This window comes from Pongo abelii, chromosome 13, assembly GCF_028885655.2.
Source record: "Pongo abelii isolate AG06213 chromosome 13, NHGRI_mPonAbe1-v2.0_pri, whole genome shotgun sequence".
Classification (NCBI taxonomy): Eukaryota; Metazoa; Chordata; class Mammalia; order Primates; family Hominidae; genus Pongo; species Pongo abelii.
In genome coordinates, this window is record NC_071998.2 from 59,627,692 (window position 1) to 59,655,295 (window position 27,604).

Genomic DNA, 27,604 nt, shown 5'->3' on the forward strand with positions numbered 1-27,604 from the left:
TGTCAGCAGAACATGCGTATTAAGGTGTGCTGAATTGTTTTTTTTTCTCCCCAACATTTTATTTGAAAAGTGTTTAATTTGGCCAGGCGCGGTGGCTCACACTTGTAATCCCAGCACTTTGGGAGGCCGAGGCGGGTGGATCACCTGAGGTCAGGAGTTAGAGACTAGCCTTGCCTACATGGTGAAACCCTGTCTCTACTAAAATACAAAAATTAGCTGGGCTTGGTGGTGGGCACCTGTAATCCCAGCTACTTGGGAGGCTGAGGCAGGAGAATCACTTGAACCTGGGAGGTGGAGGTTGCAGTGAGCTGAGATCATGCCCCTGCACTCCAGCCTGGGTGACAAAGCAAGATTCTGTCTCAAAAAAAGAAAAAGAAAAATGTTAATTTTATAGCAAATACACATGTAACCTTCATCTAGTTTTACCAATTGTTAACATTTTGCCACACTTACTTTTGTTTTCCTCCTCCTCCTTTTTTTTTTTTCTTTCCTTCTACTCCATCACCCTTCCTGTTACCTCTCTCAGTGGGTTTTTTGGTACTATTTAAGAAAGTTGCAGGCAACTCACCATTACCCATAAATATTTCAGAGGTATCTTCCAAGGATAAGAACATTCGCCTACATCAGTCACCGTAATACCATTATAACACTTAAGAAAGTTAACATTAATATCCCTTTCATATATTATAGTTCATTTTCAAATTGCTCCAAATGATGTAACTCATTCTGCTCCCACCCTAGAACAGTTTCTCTACCTTTTTTGTTTTTTATGGCATTGACTTTTTTGAAGAGTTCAGGCCAGTCATCTTACAGAATTTCCCATATACAAAATTAAGTTTTTAATACATATTTTAAAATAGTCCTATAAACCAGACTAAGTTTTTTGAACAAATTGATGACATACGTATATGTTTATGTGTTTGTCTCCTAGAGTATGGTCTCCGGCTTGGGAGTCAGATCTTCATAAAGGAAATGACCCAAACGGGTCTGGCAACTAAAGATGGCAACCTTCACGAAGGAGACATAATTCTCAAGGTGGGTAGATGAGGGCAGAGAACGGTAGTGTGCATATTGCTGTTCATAGCCTGCATGACCACATGCAGCACCAACACAGTGAGACTTAGATCCAATGAGAGTCAGTGGTAAGACAGAGGTGGCAAGAGCAGCATGAGATGATTTTTATCAGAAAAACTGGACATCGAGGGTTGTAACAGTTTAATGTCAGTTTAGAAAACAAAAACAAAAAACTCCATGAATATTGTCTTCTTTCCTGTTTAAAGTTTAGATCCCTATTCCCTAAACTAAGGAAAGATGAGAAGGAAAGTTGGTGGTATATGAATGCTGAATATTTAATAGGTCTTGTAAACCTCTCCAGTCAGGAAACACGTTCCAGTAGTAAACCAAACCGTTGTCTTGAGCTTGGAAGTTAAATAAATTAGCAGAGTAACTTACCACCTGTATTTGGGATCCAGCATGCAGGATTATATTTAATTTAAAGGACAATTCATTTTTATTGAGTCATCCTAAAGCCAATATCTGTTTGAATATCTGAGCAAAGCCTTTACATTTTTAGAAGGGGAAAATATGAATTTTCTACTGTGAATAATTTTATTGCATTTAACGTTACCATTCTTTATAAACACAGATCAATGGGACTGTAACTGAGAACATGTCTTTAACGGATGCTCGAAAATTGATAGAAAAGTCAAGAGGAAAACTACAGCTAGTGGTGTTGAGAGACAGCCAGCAAACCCTCATCAACATCCCATCGTTAAATGACAGTGACTCAGAAATAGAAGGTAAAGGAAGAGGAGGCTGTGAGCTTAGCTGGAAGTAAGGAAGGCCGTTGCTTCCCCATTCTTCTATTTAGTGTAGCTATCCAGCTGGAAGTTAAATTTCTAAGGAAAGACCCCTTGAAACCTTAATCCCCAAAGGTCACTGGTTGGTTGTTATTTGCTTATTAAAGTGCCTATTGAAATTCGGTTCCCAATATAAAATTCTGGTGCACTTGCAAACTCTCAGAGAACTATTCATTAGGCAATTGAAAGCAAAAGTTGTCAGTAAGAAAATGTGTGTTTGAGTGGTTCGAAGAACTAACCATATCATTTATATATTTGCTAATTGCTTATTGTTTGTTTTTTGAGACAGAGTCTCCCTCTGTTGCCCAAGCTGGAGTGCAGTGGTACAATCTTGGCTCACTCTGCCTTCCAGGTTCAAGTGATCCTTCTGCCTCAGCCTCCTGAGTAGCTGGGATTACAGATGCCTGCCACCACACCTGGCTAATTTTTGTATTTTTAGTAGAGACGGGGTTTCGCCATGTTGGCCAGGCTGGTCTCGAACTCCTGACCTCGTGATCTGCCCGTCTTGTCCTCCCAAAGTGCTGGGATTACAGGCGTGAGCCACCAGGCCCAGCCTTAATTGCTCATTCTTTAAAAGTGGCTATTAATATTTCTAATAGAGAAGACAATTTGGAGGATAGCTAAAACAAGTAGATGCTCAAAAAGAATCAAAATGGCTAATATTGTGGCATTCTGCATCACCTCTTCCCTTTTAAAGAGCTGTATTCATTATTTGAATATGATTATACATAGGATAACATTTTAACATTGTAAAAATTGCCAGTAAAAATAGTTAATCACAGTATATCCTACTGAACCATCTACTGTTGCTTTTATGCAGAGAAGTTTAGAAAATATTAAGTTACCAAGTTGTAAAGCAGACTTTTGTTGATTTTTTTTTTTTTTTAAGGAATTGCTTTATAAAACCTTAAAACTAATTGAGTTTCCAGTGTATCAGAAGTTGTTGATGACTGTTATGGGTGCAGTGCAGGAAAATAAAAGGAGCATGAGAAATAATGCCAGCATGTTAGGGGGTTTGCAGTTTATTTCCTTGCTACTCAGTATGTGGTCCTCATCCCCCCAACCTCTGACCCCAATAGCATCTGCATAATCAGGGAACTGGATAGAATTGCAGAATCTCAGTCTCCCCTCAACTGCCCCACAACAACTGCATCCTGACAAGATTTGTATGCACCTTAAAGTTTGAGAAGCACTGGGCTGCTTGGGAAGAATTAGTGTATACATCTATGATCCAATAATAGAATTTTGACTCTTCTGTAGCAGCTTTGATGGAAAATGAGACAAAAGAGAAATACACAATTCTAAATTTGCCTTCCCCTTTATTAATTAATGCCTTTCCCTTAAAACGAGCAAGTTTTTCTCCAGGGGAGGACTATTAGACTAATAGCACATTTCCTGCCTACCTCGCTTCCATTTTCATGTTTCCTACCCAGAGAATAGTGCAATTTCTCTGGGTAGGAGAATATTTTAAGTATTTTATTTAAAAGTCTTTTCTTATTTTTGAAACTAGATATCTCAGAAATAGAGTCAAACCGATCATTTTCTCCAGAGGAGAGACGTCAGCAGTATTCTGATTATGATTATCATTCTTCAAGTGAGAAGCTGAAGGAAAGGCCAAGGTAAGGTGACATGCATTTTCTCTTGTACATGTCATTGTGAATGTGCACACGTATGTGTTTATGAAACTGTTATCTGTTGAGACATTAACATATGACATGTGCTTCAGTTCCAGGGAGGACACGCCAAGCAGATTGTCCAGGATGGGTGCGACGCCCACTCCCTTTAAGTCCACAGGGGATATTGCAGGCACAGTTGTCCCAGAGACCAACAAGGAATCCAGATACCAAGAGGACCCCCCAGGTGAGCCTTTTAAAACCACTCAGTTTCAACAGTTGTATTCAGAAGTGTGTGCTCGCACAGCCGTAAGAAAGAGTGAAATCATGTCCTTTGCAGCCACGTGGATGCACCTGGAGGCCATTATCCTAAGCTAATTAACATGGGAACAGAAAACCACATAGCACATGTTCTCACTTTTAAGTGGGACTAAACACTGGGTACAAATGGACGTAAAGGTGGCAATAACAGAAACTGGGGACTAGTAGGTGGGAAACTACTGAAGGAGGAGATGGAAAGGGTTGAAAAACTATTAGGTACCATGCTCACACCTTGGTGACAGGATCAGTTGTACCCCAAACCTCAGCATCATGCAGTATACGCATGTAACAGACCTGCATGTGCACCCACTGAACCTAAAATAAAAGTTGAAATTATACACATATGTGTAAATACATATATATGTATACTTATATGTATGTGTGTATATATGTATGCATATATACGTATATATGTGTATACAGATATGTATGTACATGTATATGTGTATGTATAAATAAGTGTGTACTTAATTCCAGAGGGTGGCTGAAAGGGAAGAAGGAAATAAAAAATTATGTATGGAAGAGGTCCTCCTTTCTCTCTCTCTTTTGACGTTGACAAAATATAAAATAATAGCCTTGTCTAAATGCCATTAGAATTGGTCACACTTTGTCATATTTGATGAGTTGAGGTCATTGTTTTCTCCCATCCTCGATCCTGACCTCTTCCCCCAACCCTTCCCCACCACCCTACAATCATCATCGTAATTTTATATTCATAAATATTTAAGGGGAAACAGTATCATTATTATATGTTTTTTAAGTTATTAAAAATTCGATGTTCTTGTACACGTGATCGTACACCTTGCATTTTAGAGGTTCATTTTTTAATCTCTTGTATTTTGAGAAACCATTGGCACCTGCTAACGCTTCAGAGTTAAACTGCACCTTAGAGACTTCTTTTTGTTTGTGATGACATATATGTGGCATAGACTTAATTTTTTTGTGGATTTTGTGATTTTTCTATTTAGAAACGCACTCTTGTTAGTCCAGATTGATAACAATAGATGTTTTTTAACCTACAGCTCCTCAACCAAAAGCAGCCCCGAGAACTTTTCTTCGTCCTAGTCCTGAAGATGAAGCAATATATGGGTATGTATGTATTTCCATCTCTCTTTGTTTTCCCTTCTTCCTTACAGCTCTGTCTCTGTAACTGAAATCCAGAAGAGTGGTGGTTTTTGCCTAGATGGTGATTTTGTACACTATCAGCCACCTTTAAACAACCCCCATTGGTAGTGCTTATGAGAAAGAGGAATTATTTGTAGGAACAGCAAAATGTGGAAGTGGGTGAACTTTGTGATGTTAATGTTGTCTGTTTGCCTACCTATCTAGCTACCTTTCCAGAGTGTTACCCTGAGTATCTGCGTTTGTCAGATAAATTCACTCCCAAATAGGTGAAGTATTGCTAAACTATGGTGCCCCGTGGTGACTGCACTGATGTGATGGTCCCAGTGTCAGTCCATGTGGGGGAGGGAGGAGGAGTGCTGCTGCGCTCTTCACTTGATAATCAGAACCCCTAGTTCAGCAGGGATCAAGGGCAGCAGCCTCCTGGATTAGGATTCTGCTTCTTTGTACCCAGACTGTGTCTTTATTTGACAAGAATGCAGTGCAAGCAGGCCTTCCTTTGGAAGAATTTTAGCCCTAACTCTGCCCTTTATTTGCTTTCTCATCTTGAAAGAGTTGCTGTAAAGATTCTATATGTCTTCACCAGTAACAGGGACCTACTGATACTCATCTCATGGTCCCAAGAAAGATAAAATTGTAGGATATATGAGATAGATGAGAAAAATGAGAGGGCTTTGTAAACTATAAATCACTCTGTAGCTAGAAGAAATTAAATCTCTCATTTGCTAATGTTGTTCTCCCCTTAAAAAAATATCTCCCATCTTTCCTTTCTGAAACGGAACCTATTGCAGCCCTAATACCAAAATGGTAAGGTTCAAGAAGGGAGACAGCGTGGGCCTCCGGTTGGCTGGTGGCAATGATGTCGGGATATTTGTTGCTGGCATTCAAGAAGGGACCTCGGCGGAGCAGGAGGGCCTTCAAGAAGGAGACCAGATTCTGAAGGTAAGAACAGCCCAGCTCTGTTTCTAGAAGTTACTTGTAAGGAGTGCGCTTTTCTGGGTGTTCTTTCTGTAACGGAAGACAAAGTGGTTCAGCTGGTGAAATAGAGCAGCTGCGAGTTTGTTGATGCCCAGCATTGAAGTCTCTGTATTCCTGAAATGGGTCCTGTCTTCTCAGTCTTGGAACCCAGAACTCATCCGTGTATCCGTGAGAACTGATCGTGTTTCTACCCTTGCCAAGATTTTATTAGTCTGATTAATGTGAAAATATTGAGACTCTAAGTAAGCACTTACAGGAAAGATTTTTCAAAAAGATCTTTCTGATTTTTGCTTTTTTCACTGTGTTCCCCCTGCCTGCCATCTTTCTTAAGGCAGTGTCCTGTAATTGAACAAAGGTGAGTGTTGGCATCAGACTGGGTGATTGGAATTTTGTCCCAGCCTCTCATTAGTTCTGTGACCCTGGTTCACCCTGAGACTCACGTTTCTGTATCTGTTTAATGGGGATGAGAATACCTGCCTCGCAGGGACCGTGGGAAGATTAGACCAGGTAATACTTATAAGGCACCTAGCAGAGTTCCCTGGCACAGAATAGGAAGGTCAGTGTCCATTCTTTTTTCTTATTGGAAGATAACAAATAGCTGCTGCTCAATGTTATTTACATCTAAAATTGTCCAGGAAAGGGAATTCCTGGTTAACCAAATATTGATACTTTTAAAATTACTATGTGTTTGTATAATCTGTTAAGGAATTAAAAAATAACTTGACATTTGTGTGTGTGTGTGTGTGTAGCATTCTTTGTTGACTTCGGAATAAATTTCAAGAACACCGTATATCTTCTTACAATAAAAATATAGAGTACTAGGGAACTGTTTTTTTTTTTGACAGTCTCGCTTTGTCACCCAGGCTGGAGTGCAGTGGTGCTATCTCAGATCACCGCAACCTCCGCCTCCTGGGTTCAAGCAATTCTTAGTCCTCAGCCTCCCCAGTAGCTGGGATTACAGGTGAACTCTTAATTTTTGTCTTTTTAGTAGAAACAGGGTTTCACTATGTTGCTCAGGCTGGTCTCGAGCTCCTGAACTCAAGCAATCCACCCGCCTTGGCCTCCCAAAGTGCTGGGATTACAGGCGTGAGCCACTGCGCCCAGCTGGGAACTGTCTTCATTGGAATTTCTTTCTGCTTCTGCAAACTTGCAGTTCATATATGTGAGTTTTTTTTTTCTTGTTAATGTTAGTAAAAAATCCATATATAGTAAACTAAGGGGTCTGGTAGGGGCTTCTAGGCTCCAAGGAGAGGGGAGAAAAAAGTTCTAGAATTCTCAAGGAAGCAGGCAGCAAAGTACAAAAGCAGGTGGCCCCCTTTCTGCTTGGCCCCATTGCAGTAGTTCAGATTTCATTTCTGGAGCAGATGAAGGGCAAACCTTGATCAGGAGCTTTGCAAAAGCTTTCCAGTGAAATTCTAGACCCTCCTTGGCCCTGGTCAGGATCTAGAAGACTATGTACCTGCACGAACCTCATGTTGCTGTATGATCCTAGGAAATACCACTGACCAAATGTTACTGATGAAAACCCATCTGAGTGCCAGCTGATACCAGTTTACTCTTTGCATATATGCTAATGAAGGAAAAAGGTATTTTTTCTAACTATTGTGAGGCCATAGGATGATAGCTAGAAATGTGGAGCTTTTGCTCATTAAGGTTCAATGATAAAATATTTTCGTACATTGAGGGGCTGGGAGATTTTCTAAATTTCCATGAAGAAAACTAGTGAATTCACCTAGAGGCTTGGCAGTCAGATCTCTCTGTAAGTTGTCGTTAGATGGGGAGAGTCGCTTTGGTAGATAAAAAGTCATGGTATCCGCATTTATACTTAAGGTGTTTTGTTTCTTGTTATCACCCTGGCAACATGGAAGGAACTCTGGGAACTGGCTTCTTTTGCAGTCATCCCATATGGAGGTCAGGCAATAGGTGGTCCTCATTTCTTGGGTGCGAATAAATTTTCTGTTGACTACAAAAGAAGCTTTCAGTTCTAGAAAGGGGTGGAAAAGATTGAGTTTGCCTACGAGGGCGGAGAAGCTGCTGCACAATACTAAGCTGTGGCTGATACAGGATCCTCTTCAGGCTCACAGCAGACACTGCTAGACCCTGTAGACTACTAAATAGCTAATCAAAGAGGATATTTATTGGAAAGGACTGTTCAGTGTAACCTTCAAGTAGAAAAGTGCTGCCCTAGCCTTTTTTCACTTTAATTTGTTTCAATGCTCCTTTTCATGGCCAAATTGAATATATAAAGTGAGCCTTATACACATGCTAATCACTTTCTTCTGTTGTGGGGTTTTTAAGTGTGGCTCTTTGTTTTGCAAAGGTGACAGACAGCCTGATGTGTGGAATGAAGACGTGAGCCGGATATGTATATTCCTTATCGATAATGGGGATATATGTGCTTTTGCTTATTCCTGCTTGGCTTAACTACATCTTTGCTTGTTATTTATCTGATACAGTTGTCATTTCTCTTTCAGAAACTTTTATGGGATGGAAAAGAGAAAAAAGACTTCTAAGTTTGGTTATTAACCATGTAGATTTTTAAAATGTAACTACCGTGTGTGCTTTAATTTTGACCATTATAGTTTTTGGCTATCGAAGACTGTGATCGAGACTGATCTGAGGTTAATCTCTTGTGGCCAGAGAGATGGACTGAAGGACTCCCAAGGTCCTCCCACGGCCTTGTGGCCCTGTCTATTTAAGTAAACAAATATAAGCATATATAGTACATGTGAAAATATACATATGGCTATATGTAGATACAGATGTAGATAAACAAATGGCACAAGAAAGGGTACCAAAATGGGATGATCCCTAATTGGGGGACAGAAGGGTACAAATGACAGTACCTTAAATACTAAACACTGTTTCAAAGGAAAAAATAACTCAATTGCTTTAGCACATCACTTTATTTTAAAAGCACCAAATTAGTTTTAGTCTAATGCCGACTTTCACTTAATCATAAATTTTGGCCTTAATTAAGGCCCACCCAACTAAGGATAAGTTTCTTCTTTAATAAAGCATTACCCCTGTGATTAAAAGGATTCTGTAATTGTCAATGACTGAAGAAAATATTTCACAGGAATTTTATATCTTTATTTCTATAAAATATTATTAACATATCAGGTACTTTAATATGGTTTTTGCATTTTACTTATTTATAATTCTGTTTTAAAATAGGCTTAAAGATATAGAACTATGGGCCAGGTGTGGTGGCTCACGCATGTAATCCCAGCACTTTGGGAGGCCTAGGTGGGCGGATCACCTGAGGTCAAGAGTTCGAGACCAGCCTGGCCAACATGGTGAAACCTTGTCTCTACTAAAAATACAAAAAAAAAAAAAATTAGCTGGGTGTGGTGGCGCATGCCTGTACTTCCAGCTACTTGGGGAGGCTGAGGCAGAAGAATTGCTTGAACCCAGGAGGCGGAGGTTGCAGTGAGCCAAGATTGCGCCATTGCACTCCGGCCTGGGCGACAGAGGGAGACTACATCTCAAAAAAAAAAAAAAAAAAAGATACAGCACTATGATTTCAAAATGTCTTGTTCTTTGTGCTACATTTCAGTTTTCCTTGCTTTGTAACTATAAGGCTGGTGCTCTTTAATTTGATTTTATAAACACATGTTAAACACTTTTAGGTGATAGAAGCTATAGGAGAAGGGTAGAATTGGTCAGAGTCTTTATTTGCACACTTTTATTTGAACCAGTTTAAAATTAGTGTGAATGCTGGGCCAGCATGCTCAATTGTCAAAGACCCCAACACTCCCCATTGCGTTATAGTTATCTGTTTCATGCTTGTGTATTACCTTCTTGGCCACCTCTGTGAGAGACTCACAGAAGGGAGATGGATAGAAACAACCACAAGAAATTCTAATCTGATCTGGTGACAGATCCTTGCTTCAATGGCTTATCTCTAAGGTACGGTTGGCAGTATGGGGAGGCAGAAAGGTATAGTGTGCAGGCCCATAGCAAGGTGCTGGGCGGGAGGACTTGAATAGTGACATTAAGGACTCATTTACGTCTTGGCTTTGCTCTGGGCAGGCCCTGATGAAAACAAACAAAAGGGTCAGTGGCATCTTACTATAAACTTCTCTGTTTTTTTCCTTTTTTTTTTTTTTCTTTTTCTGTTTTTCCTTCCTAATAGGTGAACACGCAGGATTTCAGAGGACTAGTGCGGGAGGATGCCGTTCTCTACCTGTTAGAAATCCCTAAAGGTGAAATGGTGACCATTTTAGCTCAGAGCCGAGCCGATGGTGAGCAAGTTTGGTCATTTAGTTTCGTTGGGGTTGGGGGTGGGGAGTGGGAAGGATGAGAGAGGTGTCTTGGTACCAGAATAGGCAAATCTGGGTGTTAAAAAATTGAGATGGATCTCAACACCTAATCCTTGGGTCCTAGGTGTGTGAAGAAAATGTGAGTGCTGTTTAACTTTCCATAAAAATGTTTTCTATGCATGCACTGAAATAATTTTACTAGTTGTGTCAATTTGGAATAAAACTGCCTTCCTGAACAGTGATGCAGCCTTACATTCTGCGTGGAGTTATTAGTGAGTTTACATATGACAGGTGCAAAGGCCATGGCTGCTGGCTGGTGTGCCTGTTACCCCTGGCCAGTCTGACAAGTTGTTTCACCTTTCCAGGCCTTGTTCCCATCTGTGAAGTGGGGGTTGAGAGTATCTTCCTTGTCTGCTTCAGAGCTCGATTGGCAACTGTGTTAATCAATGTTCTCCAGAGAAACAGAACCGATAGGAGATATTGGAATCAATAGGAGAGGAAGAGATTTATTATAAAGAATTGGCTCACATAATTACGGACACTGGCAAGTGCCAAGATCTGCAGTGAAAATGGGCAAGGTAGAGACTCGAGAGCCAGTGATTTAGTTCTATCTCTGTCTGAAGGCCTGAGAACCAGGAGAGCCAATGGTGTAGTTCCAGTACAAAGTCAGGGAAGAGAGCTGATGTTGCCTTTTGAAGGCCATCAGGCAGGAAGAGTAGTTTCCTCTTAGTTGAGAAGGGGTCCAATTGTTATTCTCTTCAGGCCCTCAACTGATTGGATGAGGCCCACCTGCATTGGGGAGGGCGATCTTCTTTGCTCGGTCTACCCATTTATACGTGACTGTCATTCAAAAACACCCTCAGAGAAAGACATAGAAGAAAGTCTGACCAAATACCTGGTTATTTCATGGCCCGGTCAAGTTGAAATAAAATTAACCATTGCAGCAAGCCATGAAGCTGGTTATTTGTCCTTGTTCCTACTGGAGCTGTGACTACCATAGGACCTGTGCACTGAATGGAAGGAAGGTAAAGGGGAGATCAGAGATAGGAGAAGCTGTGTTGAGTGTCTAATACTTTAACTTCTACTAAGCTGAATGCAACAAACGATGCTTTTGTCTTGCAGTGTATAGAGACATCCTGGCTTGTGGCAGAGGGGATTCGTTTTTTATAAGAAGCCACTTTGAATGTGAGAAGGAAACTCCACAGAGCCTGGCCTTCACCAGAGGGGAAGTCTTCCGAGTGGTAGACACACTGTATGACGGCAAGCTGGGCAACTGGCTGGCTGTGAGGATTGGGAACGAGTTGGAGAAAGGCTTAATTCCCAACAAGAGCAGGTAACAGAGATCACATTCTCACATACCCCTTTTAATCTTTCCCCCTGCAGAAAACTACAGAGATCCCCCCACCCTCGTAAAAGGAAACCCCACATGATGAGTTCATTACTTGTCATCATCTATTTCTTGTTTATGGAGAGTGGCCTGAACTGTAAATAGCCACCAGCCAGTTTGTTGCGAGTAAATTTAGCATCATGTGGTTGGTTGTTGAATGTGGCTGTTTGAACAAGTTCCTAAGGAGCATCCACTGCCTTGTACCATGTACAAGAGATATACTGAATGGCCGTAGCACGCCAGCACACCTCTTAAAGACAAGGTACCCTTGTCTGGTGCCCAGTCTCCATCCTTGGAGAAGTTTATGCACCCCAGTGAATACTTGGTATTTGGCTGACAGTGCAGGAACCTAGAAAAGAGGCGTGTATTTGAGCAGAAGTTCCAGGTGTGTGTACTGTGTACCTGCATATGAGAATGAGCCAAATTTCACATGTTTATTGCTGAGCCACTTCTGGGAGATTTCGTAGAGACCCAGCCTTTTTCTGCTCCCATTTGGAAGTGAAGGTCCCCACATTTCCCACCCTCTGAAACTTCTTCATTGTCAAGCGGAATTTTCTCTGAGCTCAGAAGTAAAATTGACTGGATTTGATTAATGAAATGCATGTTTGCTGCGTTTTCTGGCTTTAGAGATTTACTTCGCATGGTTTCTTCTCAGAGCTGAACAAATGGCCAGTGTTCAAAATGCCCAGAGAGACAACGCTGGGGACCGGGCAGATTTCTGGAGAATGCGTGGCCAGAGGTCTGGGGTGAAGAAGAATGTGAGGAAAAGTCGGGAAGACCTCACAGCCGTTGTGTCTGTCAGCACCAAGTTCCCGGCTTATGAGAGAGTTTTGCTGCGAGAAGGTGAGGAAGTCACATGGGGCCTGGAAATGAACTGACTGGGCTCTGAGCCTGTTCACCTTTATTTTCAGACCGTATGGTCAAGTTCTAACTTATGTATGTCAGTTATGCCAAAGGCAGTTCATAGAGTTGAAATCAAATTCTAACAAGGAGCATGATTTATAAAAAGCTATTTCAGTTCCTAAATTGAGGCTTATTTCTGCAGCTTAAAAAATGTTTTAATACCACTGTTAAAAAGTTTCGGTATATTGGCTGGGCACTGTACCTTACACCTACAATCCTAGCACTTTGGGAGGCCAAGGTGGGAGGATCACTTGAGCTCAGAAGTTCAAGACTAGCCTGGGTGATATAGTAAGACCTCATCTCTGCAAAAAATAAAAAAAGTTTCCATATATTATCAATGGGAAAGTTTGTGTTTAAAAATGATAAGGAGCTAGGCAGTGTAGTCCCAGCTACTCAGGAGGCTTGAGGTAGGAGGATTGCTTGAGCCTAGGAGTTTGAGTTTAGTCTGGGCAACATAGTGAGATCTTGTCTCCTAAAAAAAAATCTAGGTTAGCGTGTGGTTGAATGAAAAGAAAAAAATTGTTTTAAATGGTGAGGATAGTGAAGGCATATTCTTCAGAACAGAGCCAAGCTGAGATGGGGAGAAACCACAGTTTCTTTCGTTTAGTTACGTTATCAAAAGCCCATACAATACTTTTACTGCTTATCATAACAGCTAGGCAAGTGTGTGTGCTTTAACGGCCTTTCTTGTCATTTCAGCTGGTTTTAAGAGACCTGTGGTCTTATTCGGCCCCATAGCTGATATAGCAATGGAAAAATTGGCAAATGAGTTACCTGACTTCTTTCAAACTGCTAGTAAGTCTGTCAGTGTTTTTTTTTCCCCCAAATTTTTATTTTGAAAAATTTCTAACAGATAGAGGAGTTGGAAGAATCATGAACACCCACGTACCCTTCACCTGGAATCACCAGTTGCTAACATTTTGTCACGCACTTTCTCTCACCCACTGCCTGCACCATAGAGACACACACACACACACACACACACACACACACACACACACACACACACACACACACACACACACACACACACACACACACACACAGATAGAGGAGTTGGAAGAATCATGAACACCCACATACCCTTCACCTGGAATCACCAGTTGCTAACATTTTGTCACGCACTTTCTCTCACCCACTGCCTGCACCATAGAGACACACACACACACACACACACACACACACACACACACACACACACACACACACACACACACACACACACACACGGAATCACCAGTTGCTAACATTTTGTCACGCACTTTCTCTCACCCACTGCCTGCACCATAGAGACACACACACACACACACACACACACGGAATCACCAGTTGCTAACATTTTGTCACGCACTTTCTCTCACCCACTGCCTGCACCATAGACACACACACACACACACACACACACACTCTTTGAAAAATTACTGCAGAATCATTTATAACACTTAATCCCTGAATACTTGTGTGAATTTCCTAAGAACAAGGACTTTCTCCCACATAACTGCAATACCATTATCACAGTCAAGAAAGGTAACATTGATACAGTGTGATTTTGTATATAGTCCATTTTCCACGTTTTCTCAATTGTCCTAGTTACGTGCTTCATAGCTTTTTTTTTTAAATTGAGAATACAACCAAGGGTCATTCATGACATTTGATTTTTACGTCTTTTTGTGATTTTTATGTCTTTCCAGTCCCCTCTTTTTTTCTAAATAATTTTGTTACACTGATATTTTGAAGAATCCAAGCTGGTTGTCTCCTAGAATGCTTCCTGTTGGACTGGCCTAACCATTTCTTCACGATTAGATTTCCACTAAGCAGGTTATGTGGGTCCTTCCCACTGAATCTTGTTAGGAGACACTTAATGTCAGGTGTGCCATCATTGCTGATGCTAGGTGAGAGTATTTGGTTGTCACTGTTTTCTAAACAATTATTTAGCTCCTTGTTTTTGCTTTTGCAGAAACGGAACCAAAAGATGCAGGATCTGAGAAATCCACTGGAGTGGTCCGGTTAAATACCGTGAGGCAAATTATTGAACAGGTGAGAAAATTCATCCACAGACCGTTTTTTCAGAAAGAATTAGATTATGGTTTGCTGCAGTCACTTTTAGGATAGTATCTGTACTTTAATCATTGAATGTTAATAATAAAAAATTGGCCGGGCACAGTGGCTCACACCTGTAATCCCAACACTTTTGAGAGGCTGAGGCAGGTGGATCACCTGAGGTCAGGAGTTCGAGACCAACCTGGCCAACATGGTGAAACCCTGTCTCTACTAAAAATATAAAAAATTAGCCCGGCACAGTGGCAGGTACCTGTAGTCCCAGCCACTCGGGAGGCTGAGGCAGGAGAATCACTTGAACTCAGGAGGCGGAGTTTGCAGTGAGCAGAGATTGCACCATTGCACTCCACACTGGGTGACAAGAGTGAAACTCCATCTCAAAAAAAAAAAAAAAAAATTTAATGTAAATGCAAACCATTTCACTGTGTGGAAACCAGTCACTGTTCTCTGGCAGTAACATACTGTTTTTTTTCAGAGTTCCCAGCATTATACCAAATAATGTGTTAAGTCATTTTATCAGAAGTTCTAACACATTGGTAATATTGAAGTGGGCATTAGGTAGAAGGAAATGTGTTCTGCTTCTTGATTTAAATTTACAAGATAGGCTGGGCACGGTGGCTCATGCCTGTAATCCCAGCACTTTGAGAGGCAGAGGCGGGTGGATCACCTGAAGTCAGGAGTTTGAGACCAGCCTGGCCAACATGGTGAAACCCTGTCTCTACTAAAAATACAAAAATTAGCTGGCCATGGTGGTGGCGGGCACCTGTAATCCCAGCTACTCAGGAGGCTGAGACAGGATAATTGCTTGAACCCGGGAGGCGGAGGTCACAGTGAGCCAAGATTGTGCCACTGCACTGCAGCCTGGGCAACAGAGCAAGAATCTATCTCAAATAAGTAAATAAACAAACAAGATATATCTCATACAGCCTTTACTTATTAAAACAAAGTATTTGATGCTATATTACTTTATATATCCATTTCTCTAACTTTTCCCCTTTTCTAATAGGATAAGCATGCACTACTGGATGTGACTCCGAAAGCTGTGGACCTATTGAATTACACCCAGTGGTTCCCAATTGTGATTTTTTTCAACCCAGACTCCAGACAAGGTGTCAAAACCATGAGACAAAGGTTAAATCCAACATCCAACAAAAGTTCTCGAAAGTTATTTGATCAAGCCAACAAGCTTAAAAAAACGTGTGCACACCTTTTTACAGGTAAGTGAAATGTAAATGTAGTCATTTTGCTAAAAAATGAGAAATAGAGAATTGAAGAATAGATGAAATAATTAATCTGAATAGAGAATTTGAAATCGTGTTCATGACTCCTTGAAAAATAGTTAATCCTATAAAATGGGATATTAGGCCAATGGCATTTATATATTGAACTTTGTAATTTTGTCTATTTGAAAATGATCATAAAGATCCATGATGTGGCAATAATTAGTCATTTTGATGAAGTTCATATTTTCCTGTGAGACGATAAGGCTAGTGATTGAGCCAGGCCGAACACCTACGTCTCTCTAGAGATTGTGTCATTGTTCTCTACTCACCATCAATACATGCATTAACTTACAAAGCGAAAGGAACTTGGTTTCGTTATTTAAAAATATTCCTGTCCAGCACGGTGGATAACACTTGTAATCCTCCCACTTTGGGAGGCCAAGGCAGGAGGATCACTTGAGCCCAGGAGTTGGAGACCAGCCTGAGCAACATGGTGAGATCCCGTCTCTACTAAAAGGCCGAGCATGGTGGTGCATGCCTATGGCTGAGGTTGGAGGATCGCTTGAGCCAGGAGTTCAAAGCTGCATTGAGCTATGATGGCACTGCTGCACTCCTGCCTGGTGACTGAGTGAGACCCTGTCTCTTCAAAAAAAAAAAAAAAAATCTAGAAACTTGGACACTCTGAATATTGGATGATTTAAAGATTTATTACTTCTCTTTGTTAGGTGTGATAATAATGTGATTTTTTAAAAACAAAATTCTTTTAGGAATGCATACTATTAAAATATTTATGGTTGACCTAATATAATGTTGAGAATTTGCCTAAATAGTCTGCAGTGAGGGGAGTAGATGGGATTATAGACAGGACAAGACTGGCCAAGACTTGGTAGTTGTTAGTTGTTGAACTGGTTGATATGTACATGGGAGTTCATTAAACTGCTATCTGTACTTTTGTACATATTTAAAGATTTACCTAATAGAATATATTTTTAAGTCCATGAAATAAAAAGCCATTGCTATTACTCATGAAAGTAAAATGGTCTAAGAACATGACATATTTTAGTAACAATATATGTATTGTCTATATAAATGATTAATTCTGTGCATATGGGATTATTGAGAGTTTTAAAGGGTTACATAAATTTTGTGGTCATGCAGGGCATTATTTTGTCAGGGCAACATGAGGAGACTGCAAGGATATGATACCCTCAGGATGAGGATGGCTCATTGAGTTCATTGCCCATCATCATCCACCCATGTCATTTTTAGCATATCTCTGATACTGGAGAGGAAGGGGGTGAATGATTGTGTTCACATTAGATGCTTGTTTTAGTGTAACTTGGTTTTTCTTGTTAAAGAGAGGTGCACTACTTACCACTGTGGCCAAATGAGAGAGAGTTTAACCAAATGCAGAGGAGGAAGTGGTCCATCATAAACTAGATTTCTGTGAATGTAGTCTTAAGTACTCATACTCTTGGTATATTTATGAATATCCTTTCTGTCCTTTTTACTACTAGTATTATAATTATTATGATTATTACTATTATAGCAACAGTGAAGAGTGGTACAGCCTTCCATCTGTGCCGTCTTATTAGGTCATAAGAAAGGCCAGCACTTTTGCATGATCACAATTCTGGTGTATGACTGAGCCCAGACTAAACTATGGTGTCCCTAACTGTCCAATATTGTACATATGTTACAACACAGACATATTCTAATCCCAAAAGGGGTCACGTAATGTAGCCCTTCCTTTTGACAGATTAAAAAACTGAGGCCGAAGTGATTATAAATGAAGTTAAAACTATCTCCACTTTATTTCCCCCCTGCCTTTGTCTGAGTACACTGAATAGCGAGCGTCTTCCCTCAGAGAGTTAAATTTGGGGTTCGCGTGAGGATGTAGGAAATCGGGAAGGGAAATACAGTGCATTGTAGAGGAAGAACTAGGCTGAACGCGGCTGGACGAGGAGAGCAAGGCAGAAGAAGGCAGCCAGTGACTGTGGGGCTCTCCCTTGACCTAACCTGAGTCCGCATCATTTGCTCTTGGGAGCACAGGCCACGGTAGCTGGTTGAGTCTGAGTGAGGATCTGGAGGGGTCCACGTGTGTAGAAGGGGTTAGCAACACCTCTGTTAGCTCCATAGATGGATTTCAAGATCCTTGAAGGCAGAGCCTGAACATTTCCCAGCGTTGTGTGCCTGAGGTCAGCATCAGGACTAGCACATGGGCAAGGCATAAATGTTTGTAACTTACATTAGAACTGCCCCTGGCACACCAAGCCATTTCTTGCCTAAACTCATCAGGAAGTTGAAAGTTTTAGAATAACTCAAGTCAGAGATTGGAATGGAAGCACACACTGTAAGCGTTGAGTTTCATCTAGAACATTGAAGTGATCTTATCTCACCAGAAATTGCCAATCTCTTATGTAGAATTGTGCAGTCTTCAGGATAGATGGTGCAGGGTGTCGAGCAACTTTGACCAGCAAGCTCCGATTTTCTAGCAAGTGGTCTTTTACAGTACTCTTCCAGACTTCAAAGTTTGACTCCCTACAGCTGTGTGGATGACTGCACTAATTGCTTTTATTCCTCATCTCACCCTTGTCCCTCTTAGCTTGACCAGGTTTTGACTTGAGGCTGTGTGCCATGGCCAGAAACACTAGTCTTTACATTTGAGCAGTAGAACTTTCAGGCAGAATTAGAATTTTATAGTTTTTGTTTGTTTGTTTGTTTTTGAGACATAGTCTCCCTCTGTCGCCCAAGCTAGAGTGCAATGGCACGATCTCGGCTCACTGCAGCCTCTGCTTCCTGGGCTCAAGGCACCTTCCCTCCTCAGCCTCCCGAGTAGCCGGGATTACAGGCACACACCACCATGCCCGGCTAATTTTTGTATTTTTTCTGGCAACGGGGTTTAACCATGTTGCCCAAGCTGGTCTCAAACCCCTGGGCTCAAGCAATCTGCCCGTGTTGGCCTCCTAAAGTGTTGGGGTTACAGGCATGAGCCACCATGCCTGGCCTATTTTGTAGGCTTTTAAAATGATTTTAAGTGTATGGCATTTTTGTGAGTTAATAGTTGAGAATAATAGAGTGCTTTGATGAACACAGTAATTTGAAGTCAAGCTTTATGTTGCATTAGTCTCTTTAGGCTCAATATCCTTTTGTTTTCCTTTTTGCAAAGTAATAAGAAAGCTCCTCTTCCTCACGAATATTTATGACAATATGAAAATGGTTCTCCTTACAAGTCTTACAGTACTTCTCAGTTAAACAAGAGAAGCTTTATTCTGAGATTTGCCCAAAGGCGAGTTGACTTGTCATAATAAGTTTAAGTGTTAGGTTTGCCTCCCCCACTACCAATTTTTAAAAATTTTCTATAAAATACATTTGCATATCACAAAATTTTTTTTTTTTTAAACAAAATTTGAGTTACATGTTTTCTTGGAGTCTTCAAAGCACTCAGTGCATGGTTCCAAGATCATTTAAGTTGAATTATGGATTTAGAGACCCAAATGGGGCTACCCTTTTATGCTAATTGTAGAATTTTGATTCCTGATTTCTCAAAAGATTATATAGACTAGCTAGTTGACCACAGAAAAGAGAAGGAAAATGCTGGGCCCCCTAGCTGGATACCTTTGCTGTTGCATGCCCATTTAGAGGGGGTCTAGCATGCCACTGTTAACCCAGCCACATGAAAAGCTTAATTGAGTTTTGACTTACATACCATATAATCCACCCGTTGAAAGTATACGGTTCAGCTGGGCATGGTGGCTCACGCCTGTAATCCCAGCACATTGGGAGGCCAAGGTGGGCAGGTCACTTGAGCTCAGGAGTTTGAGACCATCCTGGGCAACATGATGAAACCCTGTCTCTACTAAAAATAAAAAAAATTAGCTGGGCGTGGTGGTGGGTGCCGGTAGTCCCAGCTACTCGGGAGGCTGAGGTGGGAGGATCACTTGAGCGCCCGGGAGCTGGAGGTTGCAGTGAGCCAAGAGATTGCACTACGGCCCTCCAGCCTGGGCGACAATGAGACCCTGTCTCAGAAAAAAAAAAAAAAAAAAAAATGCAATTCAGTGGGTTTCAGTATATTCAGAGTTGTACAGCTGTCATCACAACCAATCAATCAATCTTAGAACATTTTTATCATCCCCAAAAGATACCCCATACCCATTAGCAGTCATTCCCCATTTGTCCCTTTCCCTAAACCCTCTAGTCTTAGATGTTACCTTTGCTGTTGCTCTTGGTGCTTCCAAACCTCCTTGGCTGGGGAGGGGGAAGTAGCACTGACCATACATGTCAGGGCTGGGCACACGTGCCCTCAGAACCTCAGTACTCCCAACTAAGGCAGTGGCTGAGTCAGCATCCTTTCAGTATTTCACTTTCTTGAGCTCAAAAGATAGAGTAAGTCTATCCAAGGGGATATAGGCATAGCCCAGAGGTTGGGAGCAACAGATAATTAACTACTATTGCTCTAAGGCAAAGAATCTGAGAAGCGGAATGAGAGAATCCAATAATAAGCTAAAGGTACTTAATTCAGCAGAGTCAAGGGAAGGCAGCCTCATGTCTGTGCACCTGCCTGTTAAAAAGAGGTCAAGTGCATGAGTTGGATGTTACCTTTGTATGCAGCTTAGGAAGTTAGCTGCTGTGAAGCTCTCAATTTTTATTCATAAACTTGACTGTTAATGTGAATTCAGTAAGAGGTTTTGTGATTTTCTTTATTTTATCAAGGGGCAAGAACATATTTCCTGCATCTCACAAAATGCCGTTTTAACTTTAGATTTTCTTTATGATGAACACAGATCATACTTATCTCAGACAGCTGCAACATAAAGCTTTAAAAGACTGCTTAACATTTTGTATCTATTTAGTGTAAATCACTCATTTTGTCTCTGGGGTACAAAATCTCACTTCTATTTTTAAGTATCATATTTTAGCTATGAGATGATCACAGTAATCTTTGCAGAGTACCATAATAGGAATACAGAAGTCCGTGGAATCAAAGTTAATTTTCTTCGGGTTGTCCAATGGATCAGTTTATTTCAGTGCTGTAAATAATTAATAACCAAGGAAATTGTAAGCTCATTCAGGATATTCTAAGGTCACTGTTAGAACTTCTTAAACAGAGGAAAGCTATGTTACTTGGAGGAAAACCTGAAGCACCATTGCTCACAAAATCTGCTTAATGGTTCTTTTTGGCTTTAGAAGTGATAGTACAATAAGAGGCCATGGCAATGTAGTTTAAAAGAAATCCTAATTTACCTGCAGTCTGATAATTTTAGGGGTACAATTTAATTTGTTATTTTGGACCAACTTGCTTGTCTAATTTATCTCCATTAGGTCCATAATACATATTGCTGAAGAAATGGCATATGTTTTACTTTGTTGGTATTTTATATCTGTGCTCTAAATTTCTGTTTTTAGATGGGCCATGTAGTGTGGTGGCTGAGGCCATAGGCTCTGAAAGCAATCTTCTGAGCTTGCATCCAAGCTTCACACTTGCTTGGTGTGTGGCCTTGGGCTAGTTAATTTCACTACTCTGCCTTGGTTTCTCATCTATAAGATGGGCATCATAGCAGTACCTACCTTGCAAAGTTTGTGTAATCATGAAATAAACTAATCCAGGTAAGGTACTTGGAAAGTAACTGATTGATGCATAGTAAGTGCTATTATGTAAGATACACTTTGTTCTGAGTAGAAAATGTATATTCTTTGAATACACACTGGTTGGGTTTATTTAATCCATATGTATATTCTAAAATGTGTAAGTCTATCAAAGTGATATACAGTCAGCTCTTCATATCTGTGGTTTCCACATCCATGAATTCAGCTAACCATGTATAGGAAATATTTGAAGGGTAAAATGGATGGTTACATCTAAACATGTGCAGGTGTTTTTTCTTGTCATTATTCCCCAAAAAATATAGTATAACAATGATTTGCGTAGCATTTACATTGTATTAGGAATTATAAGTAATCCAGAGATGATTTAAAGTATATAAGAGGATGTACATAAGTCATATGCAAATACTGTGTCATTTTGTATCAGGTACTTGGCATCTGTGGATTTTGGTATCCAAGTGGGAGATGTCCTGGAACCAATCCTCTACAGATACCAAGGGACAACTTTATGTTTAAGTGTTACTTTTAGTATTTTATTGGAGGTAGCCAACAGTATATTAGTGTATATTTTTCTTATTTATAATATACATGTCTGTGTAAATGATCTTTAGAGTCTTGCTCTGTTACCCAGGCTGGAGTGCAGTGGTGTGATCTTGGCTAACTGCAACCTGCACCTCCTGGGTTCAAGCAATTCTCGTGCCTCAGCCTCCTGAGTAGCTGGAACCACAGTTGTGCATCACCACACCCCGCTAATTTTGATATTTTTAGTAGAGACCGGGTTGGTCAGGCTGATCTCAAACTCCTGGCCTCAAGTGATCCACCCACCTAGGCCTCCCAAAGTGCTGGAATTACAGGCATGAGCCATGGCAGCTTGCCTATATTTGTTTTAGATGTTTCTTTGTTCCTGAAAACACACTATTTTTTTTTTTTTTTTTTTTTTGAGAAAGAGTCTTGCTCTGTCACCCAGGCTGGAGTGCAGTGGTGCAATATTGGCTCACTGCAACCTCTGCCTCCCAAGTTCAAGGGATTATCCTGCCTCAGCCTCCCTAGTAGCTGGGATTATAGGCACCTGCCATTATGCCTGGCTAATTTTTGTATTTTTGTAGAGATGGGGTTTCACCATGTGATGGGGCTGGTCTTGAACTCCTGACCTCAGGCAATCTGCCCACTTTAGCCTCCCAAAGTGCTGAGATTATAGGCGTGAGCCACCACACCTGGCAGAAAACACACTTTTTAAAAACATTTTTTAAAGTTAGCCTTTCTGAAAATAAACATTCTAAAAATCTATTTTTAGCTGTATCACATCCACCTATAATGTGAACTCAAACAGCTACATGATTAATAGTTTTAATTGCATTCATTAAAAGGATTTTAATATTCAAAGATGTGTAAACATTTTCTTGCATCTGCCAAAGTCTTAAATATCACAGAAATGAGTATAAGTTATGTCAAATAGCATCCTTAATAAACATGCCTCTGGAAATTAATGCAGACCTTTTTGTTTGTATTTCTATAGCTACAATCAACCTAAATTCAGCCAATGATAGCTGGTTTGGCAGCTTAAAGGACACTATTCAGCATCAGCAAGGAGAAGCGGTTTGGGTCTCTGAAGGAAAGGTATGTGGCATAGATATGCTGCTATGAGGTGAGAGTCCCTGTTCTGAAACTTTTCTCAAGAGGGCAGTGAATGTAGTCAGTCAAGCCATGCCCGTTTGAAGTGATGCTCACATGTGTGCTAATCAAGTTTGAAATTTCATAAATTCTCTGACCAAGTAATAAAAATGAAGGGACTTTTAAAATAAGAGCGGAATGTGACGTGCGCAGCCCTACATTCACTTCCCTTTCACTTTTAACGTAGTAACTAGTGTTATATTCCAAGTACACTAATCAGAGCTTACAAGATCTCATGCTGAGCTCCACAGCTTACTAAGGACGTGGGAAACTTAGAGTGCAGATGAGAGGTGAGGTTGAGCAACTTGGAGAATACGGCTAAACATTAATAAAAAGAAGAGAAGCTAATGGAGTTGGAATTACTTAGAAAAAAAGGTTGGTTGAGAATGTGCCATTGTTCTGGGAGTTTGAATGGGTGATATGAGAGCGTTAGGGAATTTGTCTAGGCCTCTAGAATTGGATCGCTTCTCCCTCGGGGAGATAGCTCACACACGGCTCTGCTGCAGGGAGGAAAGAGGGAGATTCTATTACCTGTGGCCCCTTTTATTTTAGAAGCTTTTGGTGCTAGTATCCTGTACACCAGCTGAACTAAGTAGTTTTGTGAGACTTTACAGTGACTATTTTGTTGCAGAATTGACTAAGTTTTGCTCTTTGAGAACTAGATGTGTAGTCAAAGTATCTGGCATCTATGGAGCACTTCCAGTTTGGAAGGCTCTATGCAAGCTTCCCTGGGGAGGACAGGTTGAACAGGACATAGCTTCTGCCTTGAGGGTCTGAGAATCTTGTAGAGGCATGGATGTGAGTGTAGCACAAGGCAATGTGCATGTGTTGATATTACTAGGAGAGTGGTACCAGGAGAACAGGCTGCAGAGGAGCTGGATTCAGAAGAAAAGCAAGACAGTCTGAGAAAGTGTGGCTCAGCCGCGGTATGGAGGATGGATGGTAGCACAGATAGGCTGCAGGGCCCCTAATTTGAGTTCCTGCCCAAAAATGACCATAATATCAACATTGTACCAAAGCCAAGTGATTTCAGGGAGAAAAATAAAAGATGCCTTCCCTGGCGAGCACATCAAGGTTTCAGTCGCTTGGCTGTGTCCTTGGGAATTTTCTTGAGTCCCCACTCCCAGGAGCCACATCAGACCCCACTGACCCTCCAACACAAATTCCTCTAGATGGAAGGGATGGATGATGACCCTGAAGACCGCATGTCCTACTTAACCGCCATGGGCGCGGACTATCTGAGTTGCGACAGCCGCCTCATCAGTGACTTTGAAGACACGGACGGCGAAGGAGGCGCCTACACTGACAATGAGCTGGATGAGCCAGCCGAGGAGCCGCTGGTGTCGTCCATCACCCGCTCCTCAGAGCCGGTGCAGCACGAGGAGGTGAGGCGAGGCAGGCCACGGGCAGGAGCAGGAGAGCCTGGTGTTTTCCTTGCACTCTCGTGGACAGCTGTGTGTTCAGGATGCTGTGGAAGGCATTCCTAAGGGTTGGAGCAGATGACTTCCAGGGAGTCTCTCGCTTTGAGTCCACGCTGGCATGGTTGCAGTCTGTGGGAAAGTGGGACAGGCAGGTGGACTTCAGAAGAGCTTGAGGGGTCAGCACTCTGCAAACCCATGCCCTCAGGTGTGATGGATAAACAGAATGGCTTTATGTGCCGGCTGTCCAAATTACCAGTGGAATATTCCTTCCCATGCAGTATTGTTGTATGTACTTGTAACCTTTGATTAGGTTTCTCTCTGTACTCTTAGATGTCCTTGCTTTTCTTCCCCATCCTGCCTCTAACCTTTCTAATCTTGCCAAAGCTCTTGAGTGTTTCCCCATCAGTTTCCTTCTCTTATATTTCAGTTTTTTAATTGAGTTCATGATCAAACCTCCATCTGATCACATGTACTGTGCATCCACTGTGATTAGATAGCTTATGGGATCCTTGAAATCACATTGACAGGCACTGTAAAGTCACAGCTAAGTTAGCAATTATTAGTTGCACCTCAGAGAATGTTGGAATAATGATCTTTGAAGATGGGATTGTTCATATATTTGGATAATTATTGCTGTGGATTTCTCTCTAGCATTTTAGCTCATTCCAGTAAATGATTTTTTTCTTTATGAAATAGAACTACCAAAAAAAAAAAGAAAAAAAAAACATTCAACAACAACCTGAAGGGGGAGAAAAATACACCATTACCACAGCAACAAATTAGTTTATGCTAGACAAGTTGTAAAGAATAAATTAACTCCCAAATGCCTATAGACATGGATATTAGTGACACAGGAGATTTTAGACTTTTGGAGGGTTCTTAAAAAATTGTACTTTAAAGGAAGAGACTCTACATTGGATGCAGCCAGTTTTTAAAAATGTGTCTGAAGCATTTGGTGATGGTTTCTGCCTGTTCAGTAAAGAAGCACCGGCTCAGAACCTCAACTTCTGGACTTACTCAAGTTTGCAGAACTCCTCCAAAGCAGTCGAGTGCTCTGTTCTCTCTGCTTGGATGTTCTTGTTGTGAATGAACCTTTATGTCTTGTAGAGCATAAGGAAACCCAGCCCAGAGCCACGAGCTCAGATGAGGAGGGCTGCTAGCAGTGATCAACTTAGGGACAATAGCCCGCCCCCAGCATTCAAGCCAGAGCCGCCCAAGGTACGTGGCTGGGAAGCCCAGGATGGGAAGGAAGAGGAAGCAGATGCCTCTGAAGCCTCCTGGACGGCCAGGGAGGAGCATGCACACTGAGATGGTGTTTAATTACGGTTCTGACTCACTGTGTTCTCTATTAGAGCCTATCTTTTGGCCTGTTGGGTGAACTCCCAAATAAGGGAAGGGCAAAAAGGAAGGAAAAGCAATATTAGGAGAGCATATAATTTAGGACTGTTAGTGTTTATTTAATTTACTTTTTTTGTTAAAAAAAAAATTGTAAAGAAAAAGATTGAAAAATACTGTACCGTGTACCCAGAATCACCAGTCGCAGAACATGTTTTTCTTTTGCTGTCCAGCTAAAGTTTTCTGCCCGCAATCTGATTTAGATGCACCAGATAATTCTTACTGGTGATTTGTTAAAGAGAATAATCATCACCACTGCTTACAATGCTTCTCATTAAGAGAGCTGCTTATTTGTTTAATAAATCATTATCCAGAACAGAATCAATATAAAGACACAAGGGCTTATATCAAAAGATTATTTACCTCCAGTCAGAATCAGAGCTGTGACTCTATGTTTTTTCCTTATACCCGAATAAAATCTATTTAACGTAATAATTTATTATTTATTATTACTATTTTTTGAGACAGAGTCTCACTCTGTTGCCCAGGCTGGAGTGCAGTGGTGCAATCTCGGCTTACTGCAACCTCCACCTCCTGGGTTCAAGTGATTCTCCTGCCTCAGCCTCCCGAGTAGCTGGGACTTAGAGGCGTGCACCACTATATTCAGCTAATTTTTGTATTTTTAGTAGAGATGGGGTTTCGACATGTTGGCCAGGCTGGTCTCGAACTCCTGGCCTCAGGTAATCCACCCACTTCGGCCTCCCACAGTGCTGGGATTACAGGCGTGAGCCACTGCGCCCAGCCTAACTCAATAATTTAGATGAGAAGAAAGCCATAATTGATTGAGCCATCAGAAGTAGTAAATGTGATAGGTACTAAGTAATAATAATAATAAGTGACATCATGAAATACATCAGCGAAAATTTGCAAGCCGAGCAAGACTGGAAGTGTGAAGGAAAAGTGGCTGTTAGCGTGAAGCAGTGCTCTCCTCGCTCCCCACCCCAGTCTCATTCCTCAGCTGGACAAGGGTCTCACCTGGGCCGGCTCATGTACCCTCAGTGCAGCAGTGACCTCAGAAGCCCACTCTTCCAGTCCCAAAGCCTGAGTTGTTCTGAGATCTTCTCCAAGATGCTAATCTCCTCTAGAACAAAATTATTCCAGGTCTGATCTTACCTCCAGCAATCACAGCCCTCCCAGCACTTTCCCTACTCCTTTTTGGCTTCCTGGCATTCCTAATAGACTAGTATAGGAAGGGAGGTAGGGCTCAGGAAGCCTGGCCAGTGGCTGTTTGCCCTGGTGTATTACATTCCTTGTCAGAATGGTATTTGTGGACCACCTTTGGAAACTGATCAGGAAATGGAGTGTATTAAATCACTAATACAGATTTGAAAATAAACCTAAAAGCCCAAGGTGAAAACGTGTCATTGCTCTCCGCAGGCCAAAACCCAGAACAAAGAAGAATCCTATGACTTCTCCAAATCCTATGAATATAAGTCAAACCCCTCTGCTGTTGCTGGTAATGAAACTCCTGGGGCATCTACCAAAGGTTATCCTCCTCCTGTTGCAGCAAAACCTACCTTTGGGCGGTCTATACTGAAGCCCTCCACTCCCGTCCCTCCTCAAGAGGGTGAGGAGGTGGGAGAGAGCAGTGAGGAGCAAGATAATGCTCCCAAATCAGTCCTGGGCAAAGTCAAAATATTTGAGAAGATGGATCACAAGGCCAGGTTACAGAGAATACAGGAGCTCCAGGAAGCACAGAATGCAAGGGTAATTGTTTTTAAACTACACATCATCAATAAGGTTTTAAATAAGTTTGATTTCAGTATAACAGCGAACAACCCCTT

At 41.3% G+C, this 27,604-nt stretch overlaps 1 protein-coding gene across 9 annotated transcripts in view; it reads left to right on the top strand.

Moving 5' to 3' along the window:
• TJP2 (tight junction protein 2) overlaps nucleotides 1-27,604 on the top strand; it is a 187,437-nt gene that overhangs the window by 156,057 nt on the left and 3,776 nt on the right. For 5 of the 9 annotated variants that reach the window (XM_063714236.1, XM_054520009.2, XM_063714237.1 and 2 more), the window contains 16 exons: nucleotides 932-1,035; nucleotides 1,646-1,799; nucleotides 3,370-3,478; nucleotides 3,586-3,719; nucleotides 4,816-4,882; nucleotides 5,707-5,857; nucleotides 10,032-10,140; nucleotides 11,281-11,491; nucleotides 12,201-12,388; nucleotides 13,148-13,243; nucleotides 14,406-14,485; nucleotides 15,513-15,723; nucleotides 22,850-22,950; nucleotides 24,177-24,389; nucleotides 25,533-25,643; nucleotides 27,198-27,527. In XM_063714236.1, coding sequence (XP_063570306.1) covers nucleotides 932-1,035; nucleotides 1,646-1,799; nucleotides 3,370-3,478; nucleotides 3,586-3,719; nucleotides 4,816-4,882; nucleotides 5,707-5,857; nucleotides 10,032-10,140; nucleotides 11,281-11,491; nucleotides 12,201-12,388; nucleotides 13,148-13,243; nucleotides 14,406-14,485; nucleotides 15,513-15,723; nucleotides 22,850-22,950; nucleotides 24,177-24,389; nucleotides 25,533-25,643; nucleotides 27,198-27,527 — 2,369 coding nt within the window. The remainder of the gene's footprint in view (nucleotides 1-931; nucleotides 1,036-1,645; nucleotides 1,800-3,369; nucleotides 3,479-3,585; nucleotides 3,720-4,815; nucleotides 4,883-5,706; nucleotides 5,858-10,031; nucleotides 10,141-11,280; nucleotides 11,492-12,200; nucleotides 12,389-13,147; nucleotides 13,244-14,405; nucleotides 14,486-15,512; nucleotides 15,724-22,849; nucleotides 22,951-24,176; nucleotides 24,390-25,532; nucleotides 25,644-27,197; nucleotides 27,528-27,604) is intronic. The other 4 variants (XM_024252825.3, XM_054520011.2, XM_024252831.3 and 1 more) reach the window with 2 other exon arrangements.